This window comes from Asterias amurensis, chromosome 7 (assembly GCF_032118995.1).
Source record: "Asterias amurensis chromosome 7, ASM3211899v1".
Classification (NCBI taxonomy): Eukaryota; Metazoa; Echinodermata; class Asteroidea; order Forcipulatida; family Asteriidae; genus Asterias; species Asterias amurensis.
In genome coordinates, this window is record NC_092654.1 from 13140793 (window position 1) to 13167075 (window position 26283).

Genomic DNA, 26283 nt, shown 5'->3' on the forward strand with positions numbered 1-26283 from the left:
GTGGAACTGAACTTTAATGAACTTCAAAAACCATAAAGGCACTGGAAACTATTGGTAGTTATCAAAGACCAGTCTTTTTACATGGTGTATCTCAACATACGCACAAAATAACAAACCTGTGAAAATTTGAACTCAATTGGTCGTCAAAGTTTCGAGAGAATAATGGAAGAAAAAACACCTTGTCACACGAATTTGTGTGCTTTCAGATGCTCTGAGGTCTCGACACCAAATTCAAATACTTCAGTGGAGCATTACTTCTGAGAAATTACTTCTTTCTTGAAAACTATGTTATTTCAGAGGGAGCCATTTCTCACAATGTTACCAAGTAAGTTTTTATGCTAACAGCTATTTTGAGTAATTACCAATACTGTCAAGTGCCTTTAACTTGTGTCGGGCAACATTCAAGCAAGAGAAGAAAAAACAGAGTGACAAACAAAAAAAACCTACCTGACGTTACATCCACTAAGACAGGAGAACTTGTCACAATTTCAACAGCAGTTCCGGTGGTGGTAAACACACAGGCTGTGAGGGTCTCTCCGCGTCCCGAAAAACTCATGGTGATTCTTCGCTCGTCGTAGCGGCCCCTACGAAACGTCTCAACGATCTCGAACGAAGCTGATTTGATCTGGATTAAGTAGCCTTGATAATCTCCCGGCACTATGGGTGGTTCCCACAACACGACAGCCTCGGAACTGGTAACGTCCTCCACAGTGGCAGAAGCAGGTGGGGGTGGCACTAGTATCAGACGAACAAGTAGACATTTTACATCAGTTTTTTTTTTAGTTATTAAGTTATGTACAAAAACGTGGTTAAATAACTTTTGTAGATCACGTTTATGACAAGACATGAGTCCCTGCTCACTGTGGATAAGACATATGGAATATAATTTACCTGTAGAAGTTTAGAGGAAGGTTTTTGTTATCATAATCTTTCAACCTTGTAAGTTAAATATAAATCTGTGGAAATTTGTGTTATGTTTCAATTATAAAAATTCCCCAAAACCTTTATTACTTCAGGAGGAAGCTATAAACAAACATTCATAAATACCCCAGACAGTTTCTCTACTCCTATTGGTGGAGAACGCGTCACGTGGGTGTGCATAAACCTTTTGTTAATGACCGCTAAAAAGTGTTAACTCATGAGCGTGACACGTGACCTTGCACCTGTTCGGATAGGACAGTTTCTTCATTCCTATTGGTCAAGAGCAACGGCTGAAACAGTTGTGCCACATCACGCGATACGCGCAACGCCCACTGCATTCCCTTATAAGTTCTTGTTTACGCGAGGGCAGCGGAGGGCTCAACCATTTCATAGCTGGAGGGGTGTTGTGTTGAAAAAATTAATTTTTTAACAATTATAATTTTTGCATTTATTTCACTTTTTGACCAAAAAGTGATGATATTTTTAACCGAAAAGGTATTTATGAATGGGAATCAAAGTGTGTTGAATCGGTTTTCAATTAGTGGTTTAAACCGGTCGTTCTTTATAATTTACCTCCACTTCGTCTTGGTAAATTTTAAGAGCCAGGCCTTGTTGGGATTAAACCACTAGTTGAAAACCTCTTTACCACACATTGATTCCCTTAGTAAACTTGAGGGTACAACCATACGTAAATCTCTTTTGTGTGAGTGTTGGCTCTGAGAAGAGCGGATTTGGTCTCGACGTTTCGAACAGTACACTCTGCTACAATGTAGTCTTGAGAGAGAGAAGTGTATACTGTTCAACATGTCAAGACCAAACCAGCCCTTATCAGAGCCAACACTTACACAACAAAGGAGATTTACACATGGTTGTTCCCGCAAGTTTACTAAGGGAATAAAAGGGTAGTGACGGGTTCTTAAACGGCCGTTTAAAACCGGCAGAGTCGTGGCCGTGTGATTGAGGCCTGAGCCAAAGGCTAGCGCGTACATGTACATGTAGTATCCGAAAACAACCTGTTATAAACAGAGCTCCAGCTGGTCATGATTAATCGTTTAAACACCCACATGTGTGGCGCTCTCTACCAATAGGAATAGCAAAACTGTCTGAGGTGTTTATAAATATTAGTTTATAGTTTATTCCTATTTCTCAACACCATGCAAAGCTTCAAACAAAAAATCCTTTAACACTTGTTTTAAAGGCAGTGGACACTACTGGTAATTGTCAAAGACTAGCCATCACAGTTGGTGTATCTCAACATATGCATAAAATAACAAACCTGTGAAAATTTGAGCTCAATTGGTCATCGAACTTGCGAGATAATAATGAAAGAAAAAAACACCCTTGTCACACGAAGTTGTGTGCGTTTAGATGGTTGATTTCGAGACCTCAAGTTCTAAACCTGAGGTCTAGAAATCAAATTTCTTCTTTCTCGAAAGCTATGGCACTTCAGAGGGAGCCGTTTCTCACAATGTTTTATACCATCAACATCTCCCCATTACTTGTCACCAAGAAAGGTTTTATGCTAATAAATATTTTGAGTAATTACCAATAGTGTCTACTGCCTTTAAAGACACTCATATCCGAAATACTTACGTGTAAAGCAAGAGAAGGCATCAATCACAGACACCACAGATCCCTCAGATTTCTCAAGAATGATGTGATACTCGATCCCCGCCGTTAGTTCCTCCAGGGTGAAAGTGGTTTGGAAGGAAGGGAACAGACTCGGTGAAGGACTGGTTCCGTCCAGCGGGGAATATAACAGCTGGAACGTATCTATAGATGGAAAAGTTTCCCACTCCAGTGCAAGCGCATTCTCAGATCTTGCTGTTACCCTTACGCTAGCAATGACTGTCAATAAAGGTAGGTAGATAGATAAAACTTTGTTATCCCTCACTTGGGAAATGGCAACTTTTTGTTTGCAGATACAGTACAAACGGTCAGTAACAAAGGGGTACAACTTATTAAAAGCAAATTATAGAAATCATAAAATAAACGAACAATTAAAAGTAAAATCCATACATGCAGGAAAAAGTGATGCTTAAAGAAAACAAGAATATTGTTCAATTCCAAATTATTTAAAATTTACCAAGTCAACTTCCCTTCCATTCTATTAGTTTAACTTGCTGTGGAAAACAGTGGAATTATTCCTAGAAGATATACCTTTGACAAAACCAAAAACTAAAAGTGTTATTCTCGCAGAGTAAAGACTGGTTCATACTTCCTAATTTTTATATCACATGGTAGTTTTCGCAGCAAATGTTTTGCAGTAGTGGAAACAGTGCAACTGTTGCAATTTCTATGTTGCGAATTTGTGATGTCAAAAGTATGAGGCAGGCTTAAGGGGTTTAGGGCTTTGATGAGTGTTCTAGCAACTTACCAGTTTGTGCTGGCAAAAGCGCATATCTCTCGCTGCGAAAGACCCCGTCGGACTCCTTAATGACGGAGGTCACCGTGATGACGTAGATCGTGTCTGGCTCCAAATTCTCAAGCAGAAAGACTTGTGGATCACTGGCAAGGACTGTTCCTGCGATTAACAGATTCGTCTCGGACTGCTTCCGTATCCCGATCTCGTAGAGACTCACAAAACCTTGAGCTGGTGACCATCCAATTGAGATGGAGCGAGACGTGATATCCAATGAGGTCAGTCCACTGGGAGCACCCACCACTGGTGAGGAATAATAATAATAATAATTGTAAATTGTATTGTACTAATTTTATTTAACAAATACAAAACAAACTCATACCCTGGGGAAGGGTTACAACACTAAAAAATATTTTACATCACAATATAACATTAACAAATATTAAATTATGTTTGAGTTTCCTTACACGTAAAAGCAGAGAACAGGTACTTCGAGACACACTTCAGACTGGTTTTATTCTGAGAACTCACAAGGAAAATAAACTTATCCTTCTCAGACAAGATACTAAAACCTGTGTAGCTTTGACCAACGGTATTATACAATTTCTTTATGAATACAGTAAACAGTATAATACATTCTGTTTTGTGTCGTACAAAAAGTGAAAAATAGCCCAATGCAATACTTACAAGTTCGAATCTTAGCTGTAGTAGTAACAGGTGGCACTCGTCCCATAGTGGAGAGAACAACATCGTACAGGGTACCTTGCTCCAACCCAGTGAACTCATAGTAACGATCATGTTGACCAAGTGGCTGCTGCAGGACCATGCTTCCATGGGACAGAGTCAGCCTGTAGCCTGTGATCGAGTCCACAGCACCAAACTTGACTGCTATGGAGGTCGCCGTGACTAGGTGTGGGTAGATTTGGCCCCGAGTACCCGGATCTGTGGGTGGGAGGAAAATTTGATTGTATTACTCCAACACTTACAGAATTTAAGGCACTGGATACCTATGGTAATTACTCCCAAAAAATTGTTAGCATAAAAAATTACTCGGTAAGCTGTTGGTAGTGTAAAACTTTGTGAATACAAGTATCTGGGAACTGTAATTGATGATCAGCTGAACTGGAACTCTAACACCACGAAAATCTATAAGAAGGCTAATCAACGGTTGTACTTGGTCAGGAAGCTGAAGTATTTTAATGTTAACACCCGGATTCTTAATCTATTTTATCAGAGTACTATTTTATCCTTGTTGACTTTTTGTGCAATCACTTGGTTTAATTCACTTTCAGTTTTGAATAGGCAAAAACTAGTTCGCATTACCAAACAAGCCAGTAAGATTATTGGTTCAGATAATGACGGTCTTCAGGAGTTAGTTAAAAATAGACTTATGAGTAAGTTCCACTGTATTTTGTCTGACAACACACACCCCCTTTACCCACTGATTGTTCACAACAAATCTGGTAGGATCTGTCAACTAAGCCTTAAGACTAACAGGTTCAAGAACTCATTTTTACCTATTGCTATCCATAATTTTAACTGTGATTTTATTAGATAACTGCTATGCATCCAGCCCTATGTACTGCCTTATTGTTTATTATTGTTTTATTTGATTTTCTGGCATCTGTGCAATTTGGCCTCTTTTAATTTGGGGAGGGGGTCCACTACCCATCATGCTTTAGCGTTTGACTGTTTGTTTGTTTGTTTGTTTGTCTGTTTGTTTATATAAACTTTAATGATTTTTACTTATATTAAGGTTATTATTTTATGTAGTATTGTGGTAATTCTTGTACATTTTTACATTTTAATATTTTATATGTTGCTGTACAATAGGATTATAAATTTCATGTATTTTTATATACTTGACGAATAAACCATTCAATTCAATTCAATTCAATTTGTGAGAAACGGCATCTGAAAGCACACAAATTTGTTCAACAAGGGTGTTTTTTTTCATCTCTTGCAACTTTGATGACCAATTGAGTCCAAATTCCAGTGTCTCTGGACACCTTTGGTAGTTTTCAAAGACCAAGGTCTCAAATTCAATTGAAATGTTTTAGTGAGAAATAACTTCTTTCTCAAACACTGTTTTACTTCAGAGGAAAACGTTTCTTACAAAATTTTATACTATCAACAACTCTCCTAACAATTACTTTGAGTAATTACCAATAGTATCCAGTGCCTTTAAGACTCATCTCTTTGAATCTTTCAATTCAATTCAATTCAATTCAATTCAATTCAATTCAATTCAATTCAATAAACGTTTATTCCATACTCTCGTTGGAAAAAAAACAATGGTGAGAATTAAACAGTACATAGAAATTTAACAAATCTAAAGTGTATTAAATTATACAGAAAAACAATATAATCTAAAAGCAAATAATAAATTAATAACTAGGAATTAACTATGTACAAGACAGGAGCGAGAGCATGAGTCTGCTTACATTAAGTCCATTGCACATGAAATTCTTGTCTTAAAATTTGTTTTCACTTTGCAAAGCGCCTCACATACAGTTAAAAAGCATCCATGAAATAGACTGTTATAAAGTTTCTTTTAAATTACATCGAGCAAATAAAGCTGTCAAGGAGAAAATTCTACTTTAGCAAGAAATAATGACGCAGCAATGGTAAATATATGGTATTCCGACTTGTTACTCATTTTTGCCAAGCAACATATTTATGTGAAAGCTGGCAACTCATTTTTGCTAAACAACATATTTATGTGCTGAAGCAAATTTTTGTGCTAACAGGCTTCATGAAATTGGGCCCAGATGGGGGGGGGGGGAAATGACTGTGAGTGGGAACAAACAGAACAGAGGAGTGCTATTTTTTCTACAAACCTGTACTTCCGCTCTGCGTAATGGGTTCACTCTCCAATTCACCGCTCACAGTGATTGCGGCAAAGTTGTAGGTCAGCCCAGGGGTCAACCCGTCAAAGACGAACGTCAGTTCGCGCTGCTCCACGGGAGAAGTCTTGTAGCCGTCGGAGGGAGTGTAGCCCAGCTTGACAATGTCGTAGTTGCTCCCTTGTACATCGACTCTAACGATCAGTTCGGTCTCTGGTGGTGAGCCGCTAGTCACACTCACAATTCTTGGTCGAGACGGATCTGAAGAGAGAAAAACCAGAAGAAGGCAGGATTATATTTAGGCCTTGAATTTTAATATGAGGTCCAGCGAAGCACTTTACAAAATGCTACACTTGGTCACGCTCACTTGTTACTTCCCTTGATCATGACTTCCATGGTGACAGCTGTTAATGCCCTAGCTTAAATACCCCCATAGCAACCATTTCGTTTTTCATGGAAAACAAGGATGAGTTACATGTATATACCACAAGCCAGCATGAACCACGCTCCCATAACCCCCCCCCCCCCCCCCATAAACCACACCAGATGAAAACAAGGACAATAAGGTACCAAAAGCCAGCCTGATGACTTCTATCCTTTATTAAAAGCGCACTATTGATCAAGCCCTTAAATAACAATTCCAAGTTGGCATATCTGGAACATATCCTTCCCTCCTAAACCGGATTTACTTAAAACTCACTTGTATACTGTGTGATTTTATCTACTTCTCTGTTGAATGCATCTACAAGATAGATTGTATACTCCACCCCAGGGGTCAGATCCGTGAGAACTTCCGAAGTCGTGTCAGTTACAACAAGAAGTCCGGGTGGATCATAGCGTAAGGTCTGACCAACGTTGAATCCAGTGACCCTGATAGTAGTGGCTGTGAATTGAGTCACTTGTAACTTTGCTTCAACTGTGGACAAAGAAATACTCATTAAAGACACTGGACACTGTTGGTAAATACTCCAAATAATTGTTAGCATAAAAACTTACATGGTAACAAGCAATTGAGAGCTGTTGATAGTATAAAAACAGAAAAAAAGTTTTTGAGAAAGAGGTAATTTCTCACTCAAATATTATAAGACTGAAAGCACAACCATTTGTGCAACAACGATGTTTATTTTGTTAAGTGATGTTTGAAGCTTTGCATGGTGTGAAGGACAAGAATAAAATAGAAATAATAGTTAACTAGCGGGTACGACCATGTAAAAGTTCTCTTTTGAGGGAGTGTTGGCTCTGAAAAGAGCCGGTTTGTCTCGACGCTTCAAACAGTATAATCTGCTCGTATTCAGGAGAATCAAAAACATACCTGTTGTGAATACTTGACTAGCTGGTTGGCTTTGTACAGTTAAACAGAGGTCTGTGATACTCTTCTGCAGACCACTGACCTCCACAGTGTAAGACGTTTCAGGAGTAAGGTTGGCAATGTCATAAGAAGTTTCAGTACTGGGCACTTCCACCGTGACGGCATTGGTGTTGTCAGGGTTCTCTGAAGGGACGAGGGAGGGAAAGAGAATACACATCGGCAAAATTAAATTTTTTTAAATGCCTATTTCACAGTAACAATTTGTTTTAAATATTAATTATTTGTTCAGGGGAGGTGGGGGGGGGGGATTTGAGAGAAGGGTCTGGAAGGCATGGGCGGATGAGGACTTTTGGGTTAAGGTTGGCAAAGGGGATGATTTTCCTGAAATGTTACACAGATAAACAATTTGTGTTACTGGGTAAAAGTCTTTTTCGCTTCTTTTTTTTTCATCTTGATGTACAGAATTATTTCCTGCTCTTTTGCTTGAAACAAGACTACTTTTCTGGGCCCTCTAGTTGTCATCAAACATTTTCATTCTCACGCTATGCTCAGTGATCATGGATAGATGCTGTTGGCAGCCTTGGACACCCTGGCATTCCTGTGGCTTGAGCCATTGTGTAGTCGACTTCCTACGCAATTGAGCCTCTCGGCTGTGAGTAAGGGCCTTGTGACACAAGGCTACTTTTGCAGGCAACCAAATGCAGTACATGCTAACGGACCACTTTGGTAGCACAAAAGTCATTTTGCAATAACTGTTTTCTGATTACCAGGAAAATTAGGTAAACATTCATATTTGAATGGATCCTCTTCTAGGAAAGTGCTTGGAACTAACTGCATGAAAATCGCCCTGTGTAACATGGCTATGAAGGTCGGAAATTTTGACGGGCGACACAGTTTATAGTCATTGCTGAGGCCTAAAAACTGTGTCTTTTTTTGACCGCGCGTCAAGATTTCCATCGCCCGACCATCGCGTGACCGACTATAAAGTCCGGTTTATAGTCTGTCGCGATGGAAATCTTGACACGTGACACAGTTTATAGTCATCGCTGAGACCTAAAACTTGTGTCTTTTTGTGATCGCGCGTCAAGATTTCCATCGACCAACCATTGTGCGATCGCTTATAACTCGCCCTTTACTCGGCCTTAAGGATGATCAGCCTCCCAAATTATTATAACAATGATAAAATGACATTAATTATTTGGATGGGATGTACAGCCATTGGTCCTGTGTATTGTGTAATGCATGTTAAAGAACCGATTGCACTTATCAAAAAGAGAAAGGGCTTGCCTGGTGTGATTGGCAGCATATTGCGCCACAACATCTTATTAATCATTACATGGTGCTTTAAAGGTCTGGGTCTCATACTTCAAAACGTAGCTCCACAAACCTTGCAGGACAATATACTGAGCACTAGAGATGTATATATACACTGTATAAGAACCTAGTACTATCAAGGGAACCAATGTGTGGTAAAGAGGTTTTCAACTAGTGGTTTAATCCCAACAACGCCTGGTTCTTGATTATTTTACCGAGACGAAGTCGCTCGTGGAATACGAAAAAATATAGCGCATCTGCATCCCATATCCAACTCGGTCTTCGGCCTCGTTGGATATTGGATGCAGAAGCGCTATATTTCTCCGTATTCCACTCACACTTGTGTGATTACTTATATTATTATTATTATTATTATTATTAATATTATTATAAAGATCAGAGACTTACCATAGTAATGGATGACGTAGCTAGTTGCTCCAGCAGAAGCAGTCCAGGTCAACTGTATATCCTTCGACAGTGTAACTCCGTTCAGGTTTCCTGGAACGTTAGGAGCTGCAAAATCAAAGGCAAAAGTTTAGAGTTAATAGTTAACACACAAACAACCATCCATATCAATCTTGAAGCTCACTGATAACTAAGTTCTGACACGTGCCAATCCTCCACATAAATTATCTCCATACTGAAAAGTCTCTTTTACTTAAGGGTATTTTTTACTTTTTTACTCTTTTTTTCTGAGTTGCCTGGCTTGGCTGGATGGTGGGTAATACGTACTCCTCCTGGGGAGGGTGTGTTTAGGGTGTGTTTGGTCTCCTGGGAAGGGTGTGTTTGGTCTTGTTATTGTCTAGAACCTAAAGGTCACCTACAGTCGACTCCCGTTAATACGAGGTCCGCCGGACTGGCCCGTTTTCCTTGTATTATCCGAACCTTGTTGTATCCGATCGCAGTAATAATCATTGAACCATGCACAAAGTGCGTGCATAATGGTCACACGTGTACACAGATGCATGGCGAAGCTGCAATGGACATAGAGTAGTGTGTGATGTACTGCACAAACAAGCACAAAATTAGGCTAAAAAAAACTGTTTTAATTAAGTTAGTTTAGTTTTAAATTCAATTTTAAAATCAATTTACATTTTACAAGATTGAAAAAATGTGTGAGATTTTATTTTGCGTTCTTGTTTTGGGAGGTTTCCCTTGCAAAACTTTGGTCGCCGGCAGTTTATTGCCAATGCAACAACAAATAAAGTCTTGGTTTTCATCAGTAACCACCTGTATAATGCTGGATGGTTCGTTGCTACTGCGAGATACCAGGGAAAATCTTGCTGCTGCAATCATATTGCACACGCTGTGAGAAACTTCGATCGTAGCAGTCAATAAAATAAAAGCTGGATTTTCATTGGTAACCACTAGTAGATAATAGATGGTTCATTGCTAACGCAAGATACCAGGGAAGATCTTGCTGTTCCAGTTTTTTTTTAAATATTGCTCATGCATGTGTGTGCACGTGCAATACACCTAGTCACAGCAAGCAGTTAACACAAAATAGAATCTTGATTTTCATTGGTAAACACCTGTGTCATGTTAGATGGTTCATTGCTAATGAGGGATACCAGGTTTTTTTCTTCTGAAAATGCATAATGCGCTTATAAACTCAGTGGATCAGTATCTTTTCTAAAGATTTCTCCATTGTTTGAACCGTGCAAATCCAATCCCACCATTGTCTGGAATAGATATTGACTAAATGGGGAGCCGCCAACCTATGGCTCAGTTGGTCAATCCTGCGGTCGCTGCTTCAAAATATGCCCATTTTTTAACAGCTTGTGTACATTTTATGGAATTGGCACAAAATAAAATCAACAAATTATTGTGATTGCTAAATTGGAAAGCTTGGTGACAAAATATTGAGCAAACCATACAGTTCCTACCTGATGTAAAGTCTCTTGTCGCAGCTACAGTAACGGTGGGAGATGATAAGGGGAGCACACTGAGTCTGTACAAAGTCGAACCAGCATTGATTTGAAATGTGTGCTCTCTTGGAACATTGATCCCAATGTCTTGGTTGAATGGAGTCCCAGGAATACCTACTTGATTAATCGAGACCCTGTAGCCTGTGGCATCCGGTACCTCATTCCAGGTAAATGTGACCGTAGAAGGTAAAACCTGCTTGATGTTGATTGCTCCGGGGGTGCCAGCACCTTTTTCAAAAAACAAATCAAGTGAACATCTTTTACATGGTTGCTGTACCCGCTGCGAAAAAATGGGATCTACTAACTCTAGCTACCAGGCAACCTCGGTAGTCTAGTTGGTAAGACACTGCTCTAGAGTTACAAGGTCGTGGGTTTGAATCCCACCCGAGTTAACATGCCTGTGATAATTTTCTAAACAGGCCTCGGGAAAGTACTGAGTATATGGTGCTAACACAAGTGGGTGTACATGTATGGGTAAAAAAACAAAATTAATAACCTAGTGAATAGATTTATCGGAAAAGGTTAAACCATGTTCGTAACGGGAAACCTCGCTTTGTAAACCTTTATAAGGTGCTAAATAATTGGGTCTCAGAATTCATCACTGCAATAACCTATCTTTCTGAAAGTTTGCACCTACTCAGCGCCTTGAGTACCTTGTTTGGTGGGTACGTGCGCTATAAAAGACTTTGATATTATTATTATTTATTTGAGAATTAGCACCTGTAACACGAGTACCTTGTTTGGTAGATCCAGGCACTATATAAGACTTTGATATTATTATTATTATTTATTTGAGAATTAGCACCTGTAACACAAGTACCTTAGTTGGTAGATCCAGGCACTATATAAGACTTTGATATTATTATTATTATTTATTTGAGAATTCACACCTGTTACAACCGTCTGGACCATCGTGTCACCGTCCGCATTCTGAAGCCCATTCTTCATACTCAAGACAGTGATATCATAACTGGTTCCTGGCTCCAGGCAGTTTAAAGTGTACTCGGTGGCTGTGACAACTTCTGCATTGCCAGGAGGACCTGGGACGTACGATACCACATAGGTGTCAGCCCCGGTGGGAGCGTCCCACGATAAGGTGATTGATGTCTCAGTGGTGCTGATGTTGAAGGCAAGTATCCCATACGGTACTAAAATAAAATAAAAAATAAAACTTCATTACGATTCTCAGGATCAGAGAATAATGGGTACCAATGTGTTACCATACTCAAGCCCTTTTTACACTGTATCTCTTATCCAGGGGTTTCCTTTAACTTTTTTTATCAACCAATATTCTCGATCGCCCGCAGGATTTTCACTAGCCCTCATGAATTGATACACAAAAATTTTCAAAACGTAAAAAAAACAAAAACACATGTTTGCTCTTTTACCCAGGTAGATCAGGGGCAAAGCAGTCCAAGTGTAAAAGGACCCGCTAAATACTGGCATTTTTACATGCTCATGCTAATAGCGTCCTACAAAAGCCCTACAAGTGACCAAAGTTTTAAACAAGCGTGTGCAAAGAGAACAGTCTATTGAGTTAGCCAATCAGAGTTGTCTTTCAGCACTTCCCTTGGTGACAGGAAGTATCGATTCGGCACGCTGCCTATGAAAGCAGTTTGTAGTAGATAGTAGACAGCCTCCCTTTAAATTTAACTTGCTGAGGTGCTATGGCTTTCTACTATCATCATCTTCAAACGATGTAAGTTTAATTCAAATCTGTGGACATTGTATTTTGTGCTACAAACATTACCCAAATCCTTTAAACTTTTTTTTTTCATCATTTATTGTTGTAGTACTGCCCTGAGCACCTTACCTTGGTGGATATGTGCGCTTTATAAAACTTTGTTAGAATCTTTTTTTATTATTATTATTATGAATATTAACAGCAAGCGTGGTTATGACTTACATGTCTGAATGACTGATGATGTAACCAACTCCCCTTTCACCATACCGATCCTTGTGTACAGCTGGAAAGTGTACTCCGCTCCGGGTGTCAGCCGTACAAAGTACGCTTCATTGGTCCCATCGGCCACTTCAGTAGGTGACAGTGGGAAGCCATTGTTAGGAGAGTACTCTAAGAGGTATTGGACGCCAGTACCGGCTGAGCCCCATGACAAACTGAGGAAGGTGGCTAGACGCAAATCAACTGTGAAAGAAGCTGCGAGGGAAAAAAACAAAAAGATAAATTCTTGATCTTGATCTTACCATAATGAAATCGGATCATTTGTTTGATTTTTTTTTTAAATCATGATGTTGTAACGAACTGATCAGTTAACTCAGAGACAAAAAGGTATTGACAGTTAAACCTCTACCCTCTCCCGCCTACAAAAAAAAAAAGAAAAGAAAAAAAGCAATATAAAAAAACATTCAGTCCAAAATAACAGAATGTCATCTATTTAATAGGTGACAATTTTATAAATGGCTGGGTGTGACAATTTACAATGGTATGAATTGCAGACTCTTAACTTTAATTAAAAAAAAAAGACGAATTGCATGTTGACAGACAAAAATGCCCCGTTAAGATGAATCTTATTCTTGAGTTACTGCTTGGACAGTATTTCTTTTGTTTTAGCATAATGACCTTGACATTTGACGTTTGGGGTCTAAAAAAGATAGGCTTCTGGTGGATCCCAAGCTTGATATATGCCTAGTCGTTCTTGAGTTATTGTTCGGACAATGCTTGCATGCACACACATAAAAAACAAAAGTGTAAGTTCTTCTACTGGCTTAACTTCAACAATAGACTATTTCAAAAATAAGAAGGAAGGCAAAGAATATTAACATAAGGAGGAAACAAGTTTGGGCAGAGTAAAGTGCACAGTTGACTGAAGAAGCCATTGGGGCTCAAGCAAGGTATAGTGCAAAGTCAACTAAAGTTGGAAAGGAAAGGAATTTCATGTGTTTCTAAGTAACTACAAAGTGTCGAATCTACAAGCATCGGAATTCAACAATTGAATACCTTCCTGGATACAAACACTTCAGGAACTGCTTTCGAAACATCAATATTTTCCACCAAAACATGCACATCTCCACCAAATTACTGTTTGTTCAAATGCAAATTTGCCACTGCACAGAGTACATACTTGTGTTGCTCAAATATTGTAAAAGCCCATCCCAAGTGTGACCAAAAAAGTAACATTGTAAAAGGAACAACCCAATTCATTTAAAAGAAAGATGCTACCTTCACACATGAATCAGTCATCTGATTTTCCCCCTTGTCTTCCATTATCCACCCCACATATCCCTCATCCAAAATGCTTTTTTTTCAAACTTCTGTGATCTGATTTGATTTTGGTAGAAGAAATTAAAATTTGAAGGGCAGTACTTAGAGTGAATGTATCCCCGACACTGGCGCTTTCAACTCTATCACCACCGAGCCCAGCCACTGCTTTGACGACGACCTCGTACCCGACGCTCGCTGTCAGGTCAGTAAGATCAGCAGAGTTGGCCACTGTTCTCTCCATCATGACCGCCGGATCATCTACAATGTTGTAGTCAACGCTGTAGTAGTCCACACTGTTCAGTAGCGAAGTTGGCTGAACAGTCACGGTGATGCTGGATACTTCACGGTTCGAGAAACTGATGCCTAGTGGAGCCCTCAGTGCTAAGAAAAAAGAGGAAAAAACAGTAACACAATTCAATGTACGTTAGGGCCTTGTCACTTGAGGCAACTTTTACTTTTTCAAAATAAGTTAGTTGCCTGATGTTTCAACTATAGCAGAACCTTTCTCAAAGTCTTTGAGAAAGACTCTTCTAGGGTTGAACTGTCAGGTAACTATTCTGTTGTTGTGTGCATATACCCATATATACCCTTTAAAGACACTGGACACTATTACAACATATGCATAAAATAACGAACCTGTGAAAATTTGAGCTCAATCGGTCGTCGAAGTTGCGAGATATTAATGAAAGAAAAAACCCTTGTCACACCATGGTCACACAAAGTTGTGTGCTTTCAGATGCCTGATTTCAAGACCTCAAATTCTAAATCTGAGGTCTCGAAATCAAATTCTTTGAAAGTTAATTCTTTCTTGAAAACTACATTAGTTCAGAGGGAGCTGTTTCTCACAATGTTTTATACTATCAACCTCTCCCCATTACTCGTTACCAAGAAAGGTTTTATGCTAATAATTATTTTGAGTAATTACCAACAGTGTCCACTGCCTTTAAGTTGTTTGCAACAGCTAATTCTATTTTCTTCTTATTATTATTATAGAAAAACAATATACAAACCATTGCGGTATTGTGACACAGTATCCAACACATTTCCCTGCGGTGTCAAGAAGTGAAGTTCAAACTGATACAGAATACCTGGCACCAGACTACTACGGGGTATCTGTCTATTGGTTCCCAGTGGGATGGTCACAGAGACTGGTGTGACAGTATTCAACGGGTCTTGAATCTGGGTCAGTCGAGCCGAGGAATCAGGGGGCAGTACAAAGTTGGGGATCTGAATCACCATTTCACCCGGTGTGTTGAAATTCACAGTCAGTTTGTTATCTGAAAAACAAATTATGTTGGGGGAAACAATTTAGTTTGATTAAGGCCGAGTCACAATGCAGCGACAGCGAAAACGATTATGATTAGGACGCAAAGAGAAGGCATTCTATTGGTTGAATTGCTTCAAGTAGAATAAGCACACGTTAATTCAACAAATAGCATGCGTTCTCTTTGCGACGTGGTGATTGTTTTCGTTATCGCTGCAGTGTGACCAGGCCTTTAGGGAATTTAGCTTTCTCTCCTGACTCAACTGCTTGTCTTCAGACCTCTTTTTGTTATAAATGCTTTCTGTCATTATTTCTTAGGCATTATTTTTATAATTAGCTCAATACTGGTACATTTTTGGCAATTTTTCCTGGCTGTTTTGTTTTGTTAAGTTGTCTTCGCCTAGAGCTGTTCCCCAGAAGCCTCGGCTTATTTGAACAGCCTCCCTACTCACAACTTACATTATTGAGACCTAAATTCAGTATCATTTTCATTGATCATGTTTACTTTTTACTTGTAATGTACTACTTTATTTTTGTCAGTATGATTCCGTCTTTTCTTACTGTACTGCAAGTATGGAAATAGATGTTACATTGAATCAAATTAAATTGAATTTGTCGTGGGGAAGGGGAGAGTATAAGGGATTTTTAAAAGAAAAAAACAATGTTGGTAAATGTTGTCTTTTTCAAGATAATGTGCATTTTTAATAGTAAACTTTGCTGCACTGATTATATTCTAATACAGTACTTATGTTTCAGAGAAGTTGATCCAAGAGCACCATTTCTTTATCTGATATAAATAACCAGCTTTTTCGCCAGACATAAAAATTCACAGTATAAGCGCTGAAATTTCTCATAACTATTTTTCAAATCGGTGAGAATTTAAAAGCTTGCAATATTCATTAATACCTATTATCTAATATTCTTTATCCCCGATGCAAATTAAACATCTATTATATCGTTGCGGTACCCACTGCCAAAACATAGGATTTGAACTGCCTCTAGCTACCGGGCAACCTCTGTAGTCTAGTTGGTAAAACACTGCTCTAGAATTGCAAGGGTTGTGGGTTCGAATCCCACCCGAATAACATGCCTGTGATATTTTTTCACACGATTCGGGAAAGTACTGAGTATACAGTGCTTACACACTTCGATGTATGGGTTAAAAAACAAAATAAATAATGATTATACCTGTTGTGGTTTCTGTGTAGACAACCGAGACCAAGTTGGTGTCAGTCACAGTCAAAGTGTATTCAGTCAACTGCTTGAGATGATAGACAGTGAAAACGGTCTCTGTTGATGCCACAGAGAAAGGGGAATCCTCAGTCTCTGACCCACCAACTTCTTGAACAACGACCTCATTGAGATCAACTTGTTCACTCCATGTCAGGGTTATGCTGAACGGAGTTTTAGTCTTTGTTGCACCTTCAAGTTGTCCATCAACAGGCTAGGTAGAAAAGATAAGATCACTTTAAAAATGTAACTTTTGCATTGGGGATAAAGAATATAATTAGTTTTTACCTATACATCTATGTGTGTTTTAAAGCACTGTATACTCAGTACTTTCCTGATTTCTGTCTTTGAAAAATTATCCAATTAGGCAAATTACTTGGATGGGATTCATATAGCGCACATGCACTGCGGCATTGCCCTGTAACACCCCTTTCACTAGCCCACCTTGTTGACCTGTTAATTTTAATGGCTCCGCTTTTAACATTGGTCTCATCACTGTTGCCATTAATGGCTCCGCTTTTAACATCGGTCTTGTCACTGTCGCCCTACATTGTAATGGCGACAGTGATGAGACCGATGTTTAACATCGGTCTTGTCACTGTCGCCATTACATTGTGATGGCGACAGTGATGAGACCGATGTTAAAAGTGGAGCCATTTACAGCTCAACAAGGTGGGGCTAATACAGCCCCTACTTTATAATATATCTGATGCGGGGCTACAGTCAGATAGTTACAGAGTAGCCCTACGAATCTCATAGTTCTAGCTAGGAGTAGGCTAACACGTGCTCAGGGCTGTATGCTTCGCTTTTGAAAGGACAAGGGCACCAAGGCATTTTCTTCTTGGTAAAGGGCACCCTATGATGAAATTGCAAATTTCTACTAGAGCATTTCAAGGGCACCAAGGCAATTACCAGGGGACACGGAGGCAATCGCCTTCGATGCCTCCGTGAAGTATCAGGCCTGCGTGCTGTGGCTCCGAGGAGTAGATTTAGAAGTATTAGTTTAGAAACAAAACTTTTAATTTTAAGGAGGGTGTACAACTACAAAATACAATATTTATATGAGTTTTTAATGTTATGAGCCTGACAACCGAATGAATAAAGGTAGAACATGCCAGCAGTAGTGTTATTGTAGAGCCGAAAATATGAGCGTGCTGATACTCCGAAGATCCAGCATTTTTCGAAGAAGATGTCCGACCGCAATTTCTCACTCATTCCCCCATAGTCCATCAGTCCATTCACTTCAGTCATAATATTAATAACCATTGCATTGGCCATTTGGGCATTGGCCGTAATTTTTTTTTAAACTTAATATTAAGACCCAAAATACGAGAAAAAGCACAGGTACCTTACCAAACTACAACATAACGATTTCCAGTACTGGCACCCCTGGCACCAACCACCTTCCGCTCCACTCCCACTTTCAATGAGGGCAAGGCGACCATATTTTGAACAACATTTTTAAGAAGATAGATGCCATTTTTGTTTGTACCGCTGGCTGTCGTCTGCAAATCGATTGTGCGTGCGCACGTGTGTTGTCTGTCAAAACTTCCTCGTACTTTGTAAGTTAGCAACAGAGGGCGCACTATACACCAAACAATAATAATACGAACAGCTACGCTACTTGTTGTGTGTGATGGGTGCATGCACCACACTAAATAAAACTCCCATTGCATGCTAATATTAAAACATACCAAAACAAATATTTAAGTTTCTCGGCCTCTTGAAATCCAATAACATATATTTTCAGACAAATAAACTTCACATTTCTTTTCAATTTTTGGTGGGTCAGCTGTTTAGAATTTTAGCTTAGGCCTGTTTATATTTATTACCCTAGAAAAATTACCCCCGATGGTTTTTTTCCCTCCAAACCGACTCGAGGCCAGTTTCCTTGAGGCATTCTTCCCATTCCGAAGCAAATAGTGCCAAGTTTAAAGCCTAAATGTTATCAATGGTATCTAAAAATCTAAGGCAGAAAATCAAAACGCCTGAGTTTATTTGTGTTTCCTCTTACAGTATCCGTAAATTGTAACAATATTGATTTTGCTGCATTTCTCTAAAGCTTGCTTTAATTCATTCCTGTAACTTATATCTTCCATTGTGCCTTCTTAAAATGATTAAAAATCTACTGTAAATTTACCTGTAATTCGGCTGATGCCGCGATTTGTCGTTTTAAATAAAAGAATGAAAAGCTGTTCTGCAAACAACTTTCCAACCAAAACGACCGATGGTATAAACGCAAAAAATAGTTGGTCTGAAGTCTCGACCCTATAGACCTGTATCACGCTGTCACTATCTTGGTCATGTCCCCTGTTTCCAATAACAGTAATGAATGCTAAAATTCATTGCGCATGGCACCAGACTATTATTTAGTCCAGCCTCAGTTTGGTTACAACAAATTGGAGTGGAGTAAATTCAAGATGACCACACCGTGATAAAGGTCTATAGTAGAGTCTTTCTTCATTGGCGAAAGGGGTTTAGCCTTCGAGAAAGAACCTGCTGGGGTCGAAATGTCAGGTCATTAACTATGTTTTTTATTGTGTTTTTTTTTAAAGACAGTGGACACTATTGGTAACTGTCAAAGACCAGTCTTCTCACTTGGTGTATCTCAACATATACGTAAAATAATAAACCTGTGAAAATTTGAGCTCAATCGGTCGTTGCGAGATAATAATGAATGAAAAAACACCCTTGTCGCACTAAGTTGTGTGCTTTGATTTCGAGACCTCAAATTCTAAACTTGAGGTCTAGTCTCGAAATCAAATTCGTGGAAAAATACTTCTTTCTCGAAAACTATGTCACTTCAGAGGGAGCCGTTTCTCACAATGTTTTGTACCATCAACCTCTCCCCATTACTCATTACCAAGTAAAGTTTTATGCTAATAATTATTTTGAGTTATTACCAATAGTGTCCACTGCCTTTAAATACCTATCCGTAAAACAGGGAACCACTCTAGGCAGACCAATGGGAACTTTTGGCAAAGGCGCGGGCGCACAAGCGTCATTATTGCAGTGATGGATGAGCATGGATAGCCCGCCAAAAGGACCATGTGAATTTTCGGCGACGATAACAATACTTTGTTTGATGTTTAATTGATTTGTAAATGAATGAGCGCATTCTTTTTGAGATAGGATGTTGATCGCTTCATTCCATTTCGTTAGTGAAAGTTGTTTACACAGGATCTGTACTGAACCAGAGTAACGTCATCATCATTATATAATTTTGTTTGTGCAATTATTTGGGAGTCAAATGTATCTGTTTGTTGGACCACGAAGAAATAACATTAGTGCAACTGTTCAATGTATGTGCAGTGGGCCATCCCAAAAGGGAGGGGCGTCACTCGGTGGGATCAACGTCATCAATATCATAGTAGAAAAATAATAATAACACTGGGCTTTTATAAAGCGCCATCATAAAGATTTTTGAGTCATTGGACCGAGAGATAACGATATTAGGGCAAACTTTTTAATGCATACTTTGTAGTGGCCAACTGGCATCCCAAAAGGGTGTGGTGCCGTGTGTGGGATAAACGTCATCGTCTTCATAATTTTGTTTGGGTAATTTTAGGAGTCAATATATAAATGTATAAAAAAATGTCTCTATCTGTGTGGAATAGAAATACATTAGTGCATGCTCTCTTAATGTAAAATAGTGAAAATTTCACTCTCTCGTCCGAGTGGTGGCATTTCGCTCTTTTGAGAGTGAAAGTCAATCTGTGGCACTCTATTGTTGAGCTTGGAACTAAACATCGAGTTTAAAAAATACCCGTCTTTAACTCTAAAAATAGTGGTCCGCCAGAATAACTCTTTGCAATGGCGGACCAAACGAGTGGATTTTCACTCATTCTGTGTCAACCCGGTCCAAAAGGAAGGGTGTATAATACGAATCCCATCCGCCCTTCCCCCACACTATAGTGTTGTAATTTCAAAGTAGCTTAGGCTTAGTAATGGCTGCCGAGTTTTTTTAATAGCAGTTTTGCACACAAGTTATGCATTGTTCTTTGAATTCCCACACAAACCACTTTGTGATATCGCAGGTTAAACCTAATCGGATCACTGCACAGTGTGAATGACTACGAGTGAATGTGCCCTCCGGCTATGCCCTCCATTGAACACTTTTATGAACTTTTTTGAACTTAATAATATTCGGAAACTGTGAACATCAAGCGACACCCTGAATATCTAATAACTATGTGCCTAAAAATATATTATGGTGTTCTTTAAAATGTTGAAGTTGAAAAGGTAACTAGTGTATAGTGGTGACATCGTATAGTGAGGGATTCAAAAAAATGTGTGAGCTTTTCCAAACGGTTTCTTTAGCACCCTAATAGATAACATTGAAGACTTGCATTTTATAATGCGCACAAAACGAAAGAGAGCAGACACAACCAATTAGCCCTTGAACACCTGTGACAATATTAAATAGATAAGTTTTTAGAAAAACTGTACCACAAAATTCAAATATCTTCAAATCTCTTACTAGAGATTTGAATGTTGTAGTATAAAAGACGAGATAAGACTATAGAGAGTTCCGTGCCACAACTGAATAAAAATACACGACCCCCAGGAAAGACGACTTGGGTCCATTGAGGAGAAGTACGGAACTTGATCGAAGATTCCTTGACGAAGTATACACTTGAATTAGTTCTGAGATAGTGTGGAGAGCCTTGCCGTTAAATGCTTTGTGGGCAATGCGCATTCCTGCCACAGAAAAATACATGACGTCTATAACCAAACGAAGGTCATTATTTTGTATAAACGCCTCGGTGGACGCAAAGTGGTGTCTTTAACGTGAACATAAAGGAGAGGGCCGGTCAAGACTCTAGTCAAGAGTCTGGTCAAGGCTGGTCAGTGACAAATACTTCATTGTTATTAATACTCGCATTAAGATACTTATCGAAGCGTTGTTAGGGTTTGTTGATCGGCAAAATGGTGACTTTTTTAATAAGATGTAAACACTTTTAGGTCTATGTTATTCTTGTGTTCACAAATTCCTCTGAACATGGAGGTCCCTGAGTGGAACACTGCTTCAAACAAAAACAACAACAAACATTCACAACTCAAGTCTTGTTTTAATTGCTAGTAGATTAATTACTTTGTTAACGAAATTATTTGTACGAAAAATCACCGAATGTTGTGCACATAATATAGTGTCAATCACATTTTGATTTGTATGCAAAAGACAAGCAAATAGTTTCAATAAAAAAGGACTAATATTGCAATAGATTGCCAAATACATTTGAGACAATAATGTCAATAAAAAAAAAATGGTCGGTGGGCGACGGGACCAAAAATAGGCCAAAATGTCCCCATAACATCAAGACTCCATGAATTGGCATTATTTGTATATGATTGTTATTAAATAGTTATGATAACCTTGGCATAATAAACCGAACTATGCACCGCGCCTATATAGTGTGTGACTCTCCATAGGCTACGGTTTACATGCAGCATTGGGGAGCCACACATACCCCACTATCCATTGGGCGTAACCGGCCTTTATTAATATTTTGATGACAATACGAAATAGTTTTGTTTTTGTTGTGTGCGACGGTGTAAATGGAAAGGCCAATGTAAGCGTATATTATTTTCCGCAAAAAACACAATGCGTGTGGCAATTTTTAAGTAAAAATCTGGAGTTAGGCAGTTGTACTCTCTAAATGCAATAGAGTGAAAAAGCACTCTTTGAAGAGCCATGGGGGACAAATTTTTCGAATGTTCTTCCACTCTTTTTGAAGTTTGCATCTTTTTAAGTGATTTTCACTCTGCCCTGGAGTGAATTAACCACCACTCTTTTTTAAAGAGCCATATGACGGACCACTCGAAGGGTGGTGTTTTAAACTCGTTTACATTTTAGAGAGTACATAGAAGTAGGATTTGAAACTCTGCAAAGTGGGAATACGATATGGAAAAGTCTGCGGAACAACATGCAATGATTATTTCTCTCAAGATGACGATCAGGGCATGACTGATCGAAACGTCGAGTTGAAACCAACGGTTCTTTTCAGAACCACCCCAACTCATTCTTTCAGAAGGTTTTATTTCACACAAAAAATAAAATAAAAAATAGTCTAGTATGAACTTTTTACAGTATTCAGACCCAGTAAGTTAGACCCGGATGTTAAAATTTATCCTTACAAATCCTGTGTAATACATTAATCAATGACACTCTAGGGCAGTGATCCGAATCCTTCACCCAGAAATGTCAATCCATTAACATTAATCAGACATAATAATTCGATGTAAGTTTCATGTTTTTTTTCCTTGCAAAAAATAAACAAACAGTGACGTTTCGCCTTATAGCCGGAATCTTTTTCGAAGGCTAATTTTATGTTCTTCTAATAAATATAAACAACAATTTTAATATGTTTTAACAAGTTCCATGTTGTGCCTACTTGCTATAGGCTATACAAGACAGTGTCAGATAATGTGCGGAATCTTACGAAATTCTTTATTTGTCAACGAAACCCGTAAGTGTCACGACCTATTTTGTTTTTAAGAAAATGTTAACCTTTGAGAGCAGTAATTGTTATTTTCAATAGTAGCTATTTTTGTTTTCGAGCAGCTTCGTGTTTGTGTTTTTCCTACCAGCCTAGAAACCTGGTATTAAGCGCTATATAAATTCATGTTATTATATAGTTAGGTTTTCGGTTTCCAAAAGCCATGATCGAAGTTCTATCGCTGTGGCGGCTTCGGAGGCACAAAATAAATAATAAAACCGATGCCCAAATGCAACGCAATCTGAAAACCCCCGAAAACAAGACATAAAACAAAGCAAAGTTACGCGTGTATCTCTTGTACGAATAAATGGGATGGGAACACGAAGGGATAGGCTTTATAATATAGATAAACTTGCGGGTACATGCATTGTGTAAAATAACTTTGGAAGGAGTGTTGACTCTAAAAACATAGTCTTTTCTGTATCGACGTTTCGAGTAGTACACTTTGCTCGTCTTCAGTTCTCTTGAATAATAATACAAGCATAGTATGTTAGAAACGTTGAAATTGTGGTTGTTTTTAGAACCTTACTTCTCCAAAAAAGGATGTTTTTTTCAAGCTAATGGTTCACCACACATTGTTTCTTCTAATAAACCGTTAATTTTATAGTGGTTACTTTTATTACTAAATACTTTTTAAACAAATTTTACACGGCCAAACACGAGTGATTGCTTGTTGCTTGTTTGTTTGTCTAGATGTTTTTGGTATAAAATAATTATTACCAGTTAGCTGTGTACTTACCTTGAGCATGTGTGCGGCAAGAAACAAAGATATTCCAAGAAAGATCTTGAATTTTGTGGCCGTGGTCCCCACCGGTGATCTACCGGTCGCCATGACGGGAAAACGGCACGGCAACCTTCACCGCTAAACGGTTTCAAGTGTGTTCAATTCACTTCAACTTGACAGAGTTTGTTTTCCTCCTCGAAAATAGAAATGGATCAAAAATGATCGCCTTTGTTTTTTCACTCTTGTCAGCTTTGTTTTTTCCCTCCGTTTAGAACAATTTCATGCAACTTTGCAACGAAACAAAAATCATGCGTGTTGTCCTTATCAGGAAAACGCCCATAATGGAAAATAACCTTACTGCGTGTTTGTGCAAACCCGTTTTCCAGTCTCCTTTCTTTTTTTTTCTTTTTTTTCCCCACAAAGGCAAGTTTACACGGACTGTTTACCCCCGCTTTAGAAATATATCTCGCTTCTCAAAAGGGTGTAGCCTTCACCATGCATGAGTAGATATACAGTGCACAACAGGTCTCTTTTTTGATAACAATACATTTCTATACAGTGGGAAAATGTGGGACAACAACTTACTGCTGTATAGGAGCATGAGTAAGAACCAGTTAAATTATTATAATGTGCCCAAAAGAAAGAAGTCTGTTGAATACTTTAAAGTGAAAGTCATGTCGGCCTTCGTAGAATAAAATTCGAACAGGCTTGCATGCCCCCCATGGCTCAGGCGAAAATGAATCGAAATGTCTTTTAAAGGAAACTGTTTATTGTTTAACCGTTCGATTGTTCTAATCCTTAATGTCGATGTCTGTGAAAATATCGTTTCAAAAGGTGCATGGTTGCGTCGTGGGGATGTCGTTGAACTCAACCTGACACTGAATAAAACGTATCTGGCAGTAACGTTTTTCAACTTAAAGACATTGGGCACTATTGGTAATTATTGTCAAAGACTAGTCTTCACAGTTGATGTATCTCAACATAATGCGTAACATAACAAGCATGTGAAAATTTGAGCTGAATCGGTCGTCGAAGTTACGAGATAATAATGAAAGAAAAAACACCCTTGTCACAATGCTTGATTTCGATACATCAAATTCTAAACTTTAGTTCTCGAAATCAAATTCGTGGAAAATTACTTCTTTCTCGAAACTACGTCACTTCTTGAAGGAGCCGTTTTCACTATTCTATCAACCTCTCCCCATTACTAGTAACCAATTTAGGTTATGTGCTAATTATTATTTTGAGTAATTACCATTACCAATAGTGTCCACTGCCTTTAATATTTTGGGAGATACAACTGATCTTTTTCAAAAACGACATTGCTTCGAAGTAAAACGATTATCAAATTGCTTTAAAAAGTACAAAGCTGTTGAACTTCGTCTAACCAAATAGTTGTATTGCCATTAATTTCAGGAGTGATAATCGAAGATACCTTGTCCCTTTTATTCTCATGTGCCCATATAATACGACTTCTGGGTTCATTGAAAACCATTATAAAAATATATAGAAAACTTTACAAAAGTTGTGCATTCCTCGCATTTCTCGTGTTGCTGTTGAAAAGTTACGCACGGTCGATAACGACACATCACTGATACATGCAGTAAACCCGTGAATGATGATGGGTAACATTGTAAATAATTTTGTGTAAGTAGGGTTATTAAAATATTGTTTACCCATTATAGTACTTAAATTGTTTGACATTTTGAAAGCTCTACGTGACTAAAAACCATATTGTGTTTAAAATCGTATGCCCACCGTGGTTTAGTTCTGGATGAGACTACATAATATAGTCAGACAACATTTGAATTACATTATTATGTTTTAAAGGCAGTGGACATTTTGAGAAACGGCTCCCTCTGAAGTGACGTAGTTTTCGAGAAAGAAGTAATTTTCCACGTATTTTATTTCGAGACATCAAGTTTAGAATTTGAGGTCTCGAAATCAAGCATCTGAAAGCACACAACTTCGTATGACAAGGGTGTTTTTTCTTTCATTATTATCTCGCAACTTGGATGAGGATTGTTATTTTATGCAAATGTTGAGATACACCAAGTGAGAAGACAAGAGCAAATTATTTCGGACACGAGTGAAAATAATGTTCACTCTTTTACTATAAGTCAGTAGGATTAACTCATACGTTGTACGGATACGTTGCTGGCAACATTTGTCGCCAATAATATTCATTTTCTTCTGTCTTTGGGATGGGAGGGAAGTCGCATCGTCATAAAACCTATGGAGCATGTCACCGAAACAGTAACTCGTAAGGCCACATACAAAAAAAAACGTGTTAATCGTCCCCGCCAGACCGTTCAAAACCCCCCTACCCCATTTTTTGTTGTTATCATAAAAACATGTCTGGATATCTCTTTATACTTTTACTGCCCAGATTTTTCAGCTGATATTTTTTTCAAAATGTACAGGTTTGAAAAGATGTTTAAAGAAGATTTTTATTCAGTAGGCAAAGCAAGAACAATTCTTCAAATATGTTTACTTGGGCTACACTGTGCTTAGTTGTTTGAAAAGGTTTACAGAAAATATCATCTAGGATTTAAATTTGTTTGACAAAACCATTGAAAACATCAAAAACACACAAACCCTCTGTTTTGTCGTGGTTGTGATGATTTCTTTATTCTTGATTTCATATTTGGCATGTCAAAAA

The 26283-nt window shown here is 38.5% G+C and overlaps 1 protein-coding gene across 1 annotated transcript in view; it reads right to left on the reverse strand.

The window, feature by feature from the left end:
- LOC139939568 (fibronectin-like) overlaps positions 1-23801 on the reverse strand; it is a 35993-nt gene extending 12192 nt beyond the window's left edge. Inside the window, exons 1-15 of the mRNA XM_071935567.1 lie at positions 23637-23801; positions 16356-16611; positions 14914-15180; positions 14006-14284; positions 12587-12838; positions 11571-11828; positions 10639-10908; positions 9161-9265; positions 7442-7621; positions 6830-7045; positions 6124-6390; positions 3971-4225; positions 3299-3586; positions 2515-2769; positions 448-735 (exon numbers count right to left, since the gene is read on the reverse strand). Of these exons, the coding sequence (XP_071791668.1) occupies positions 448-735; positions 2515-2769; positions 3299-3586; positions 3971-4225; positions 6124-6390; positions 6830-7045; positions 7442-7621; positions 9161-9265; positions 10639-10908; positions 11571-11828; positions 12587-12838; positions 14006-14284; positions 14914-15180; positions 16356-16611; positions 23637-23729 (3529 nt within the window). The 5' untranslated portion in view covers positions 23730-23801. The remainder of the gene's footprint in view (positions 1-447; positions 736-2514; positions 2770-3298; positions 3587-3970; positions 4226-6123; positions 6391-6829; positions 7046-7441; positions 7622-9160; positions 9266-10638; positions 10909-11570; positions 11829-12586; positions 12839-14005; positions 14285-14913; positions 15181-16355; positions 16612-23636) is intronic.
- Positions 23802-26283: the final 2482 nt, after the last annotated feature.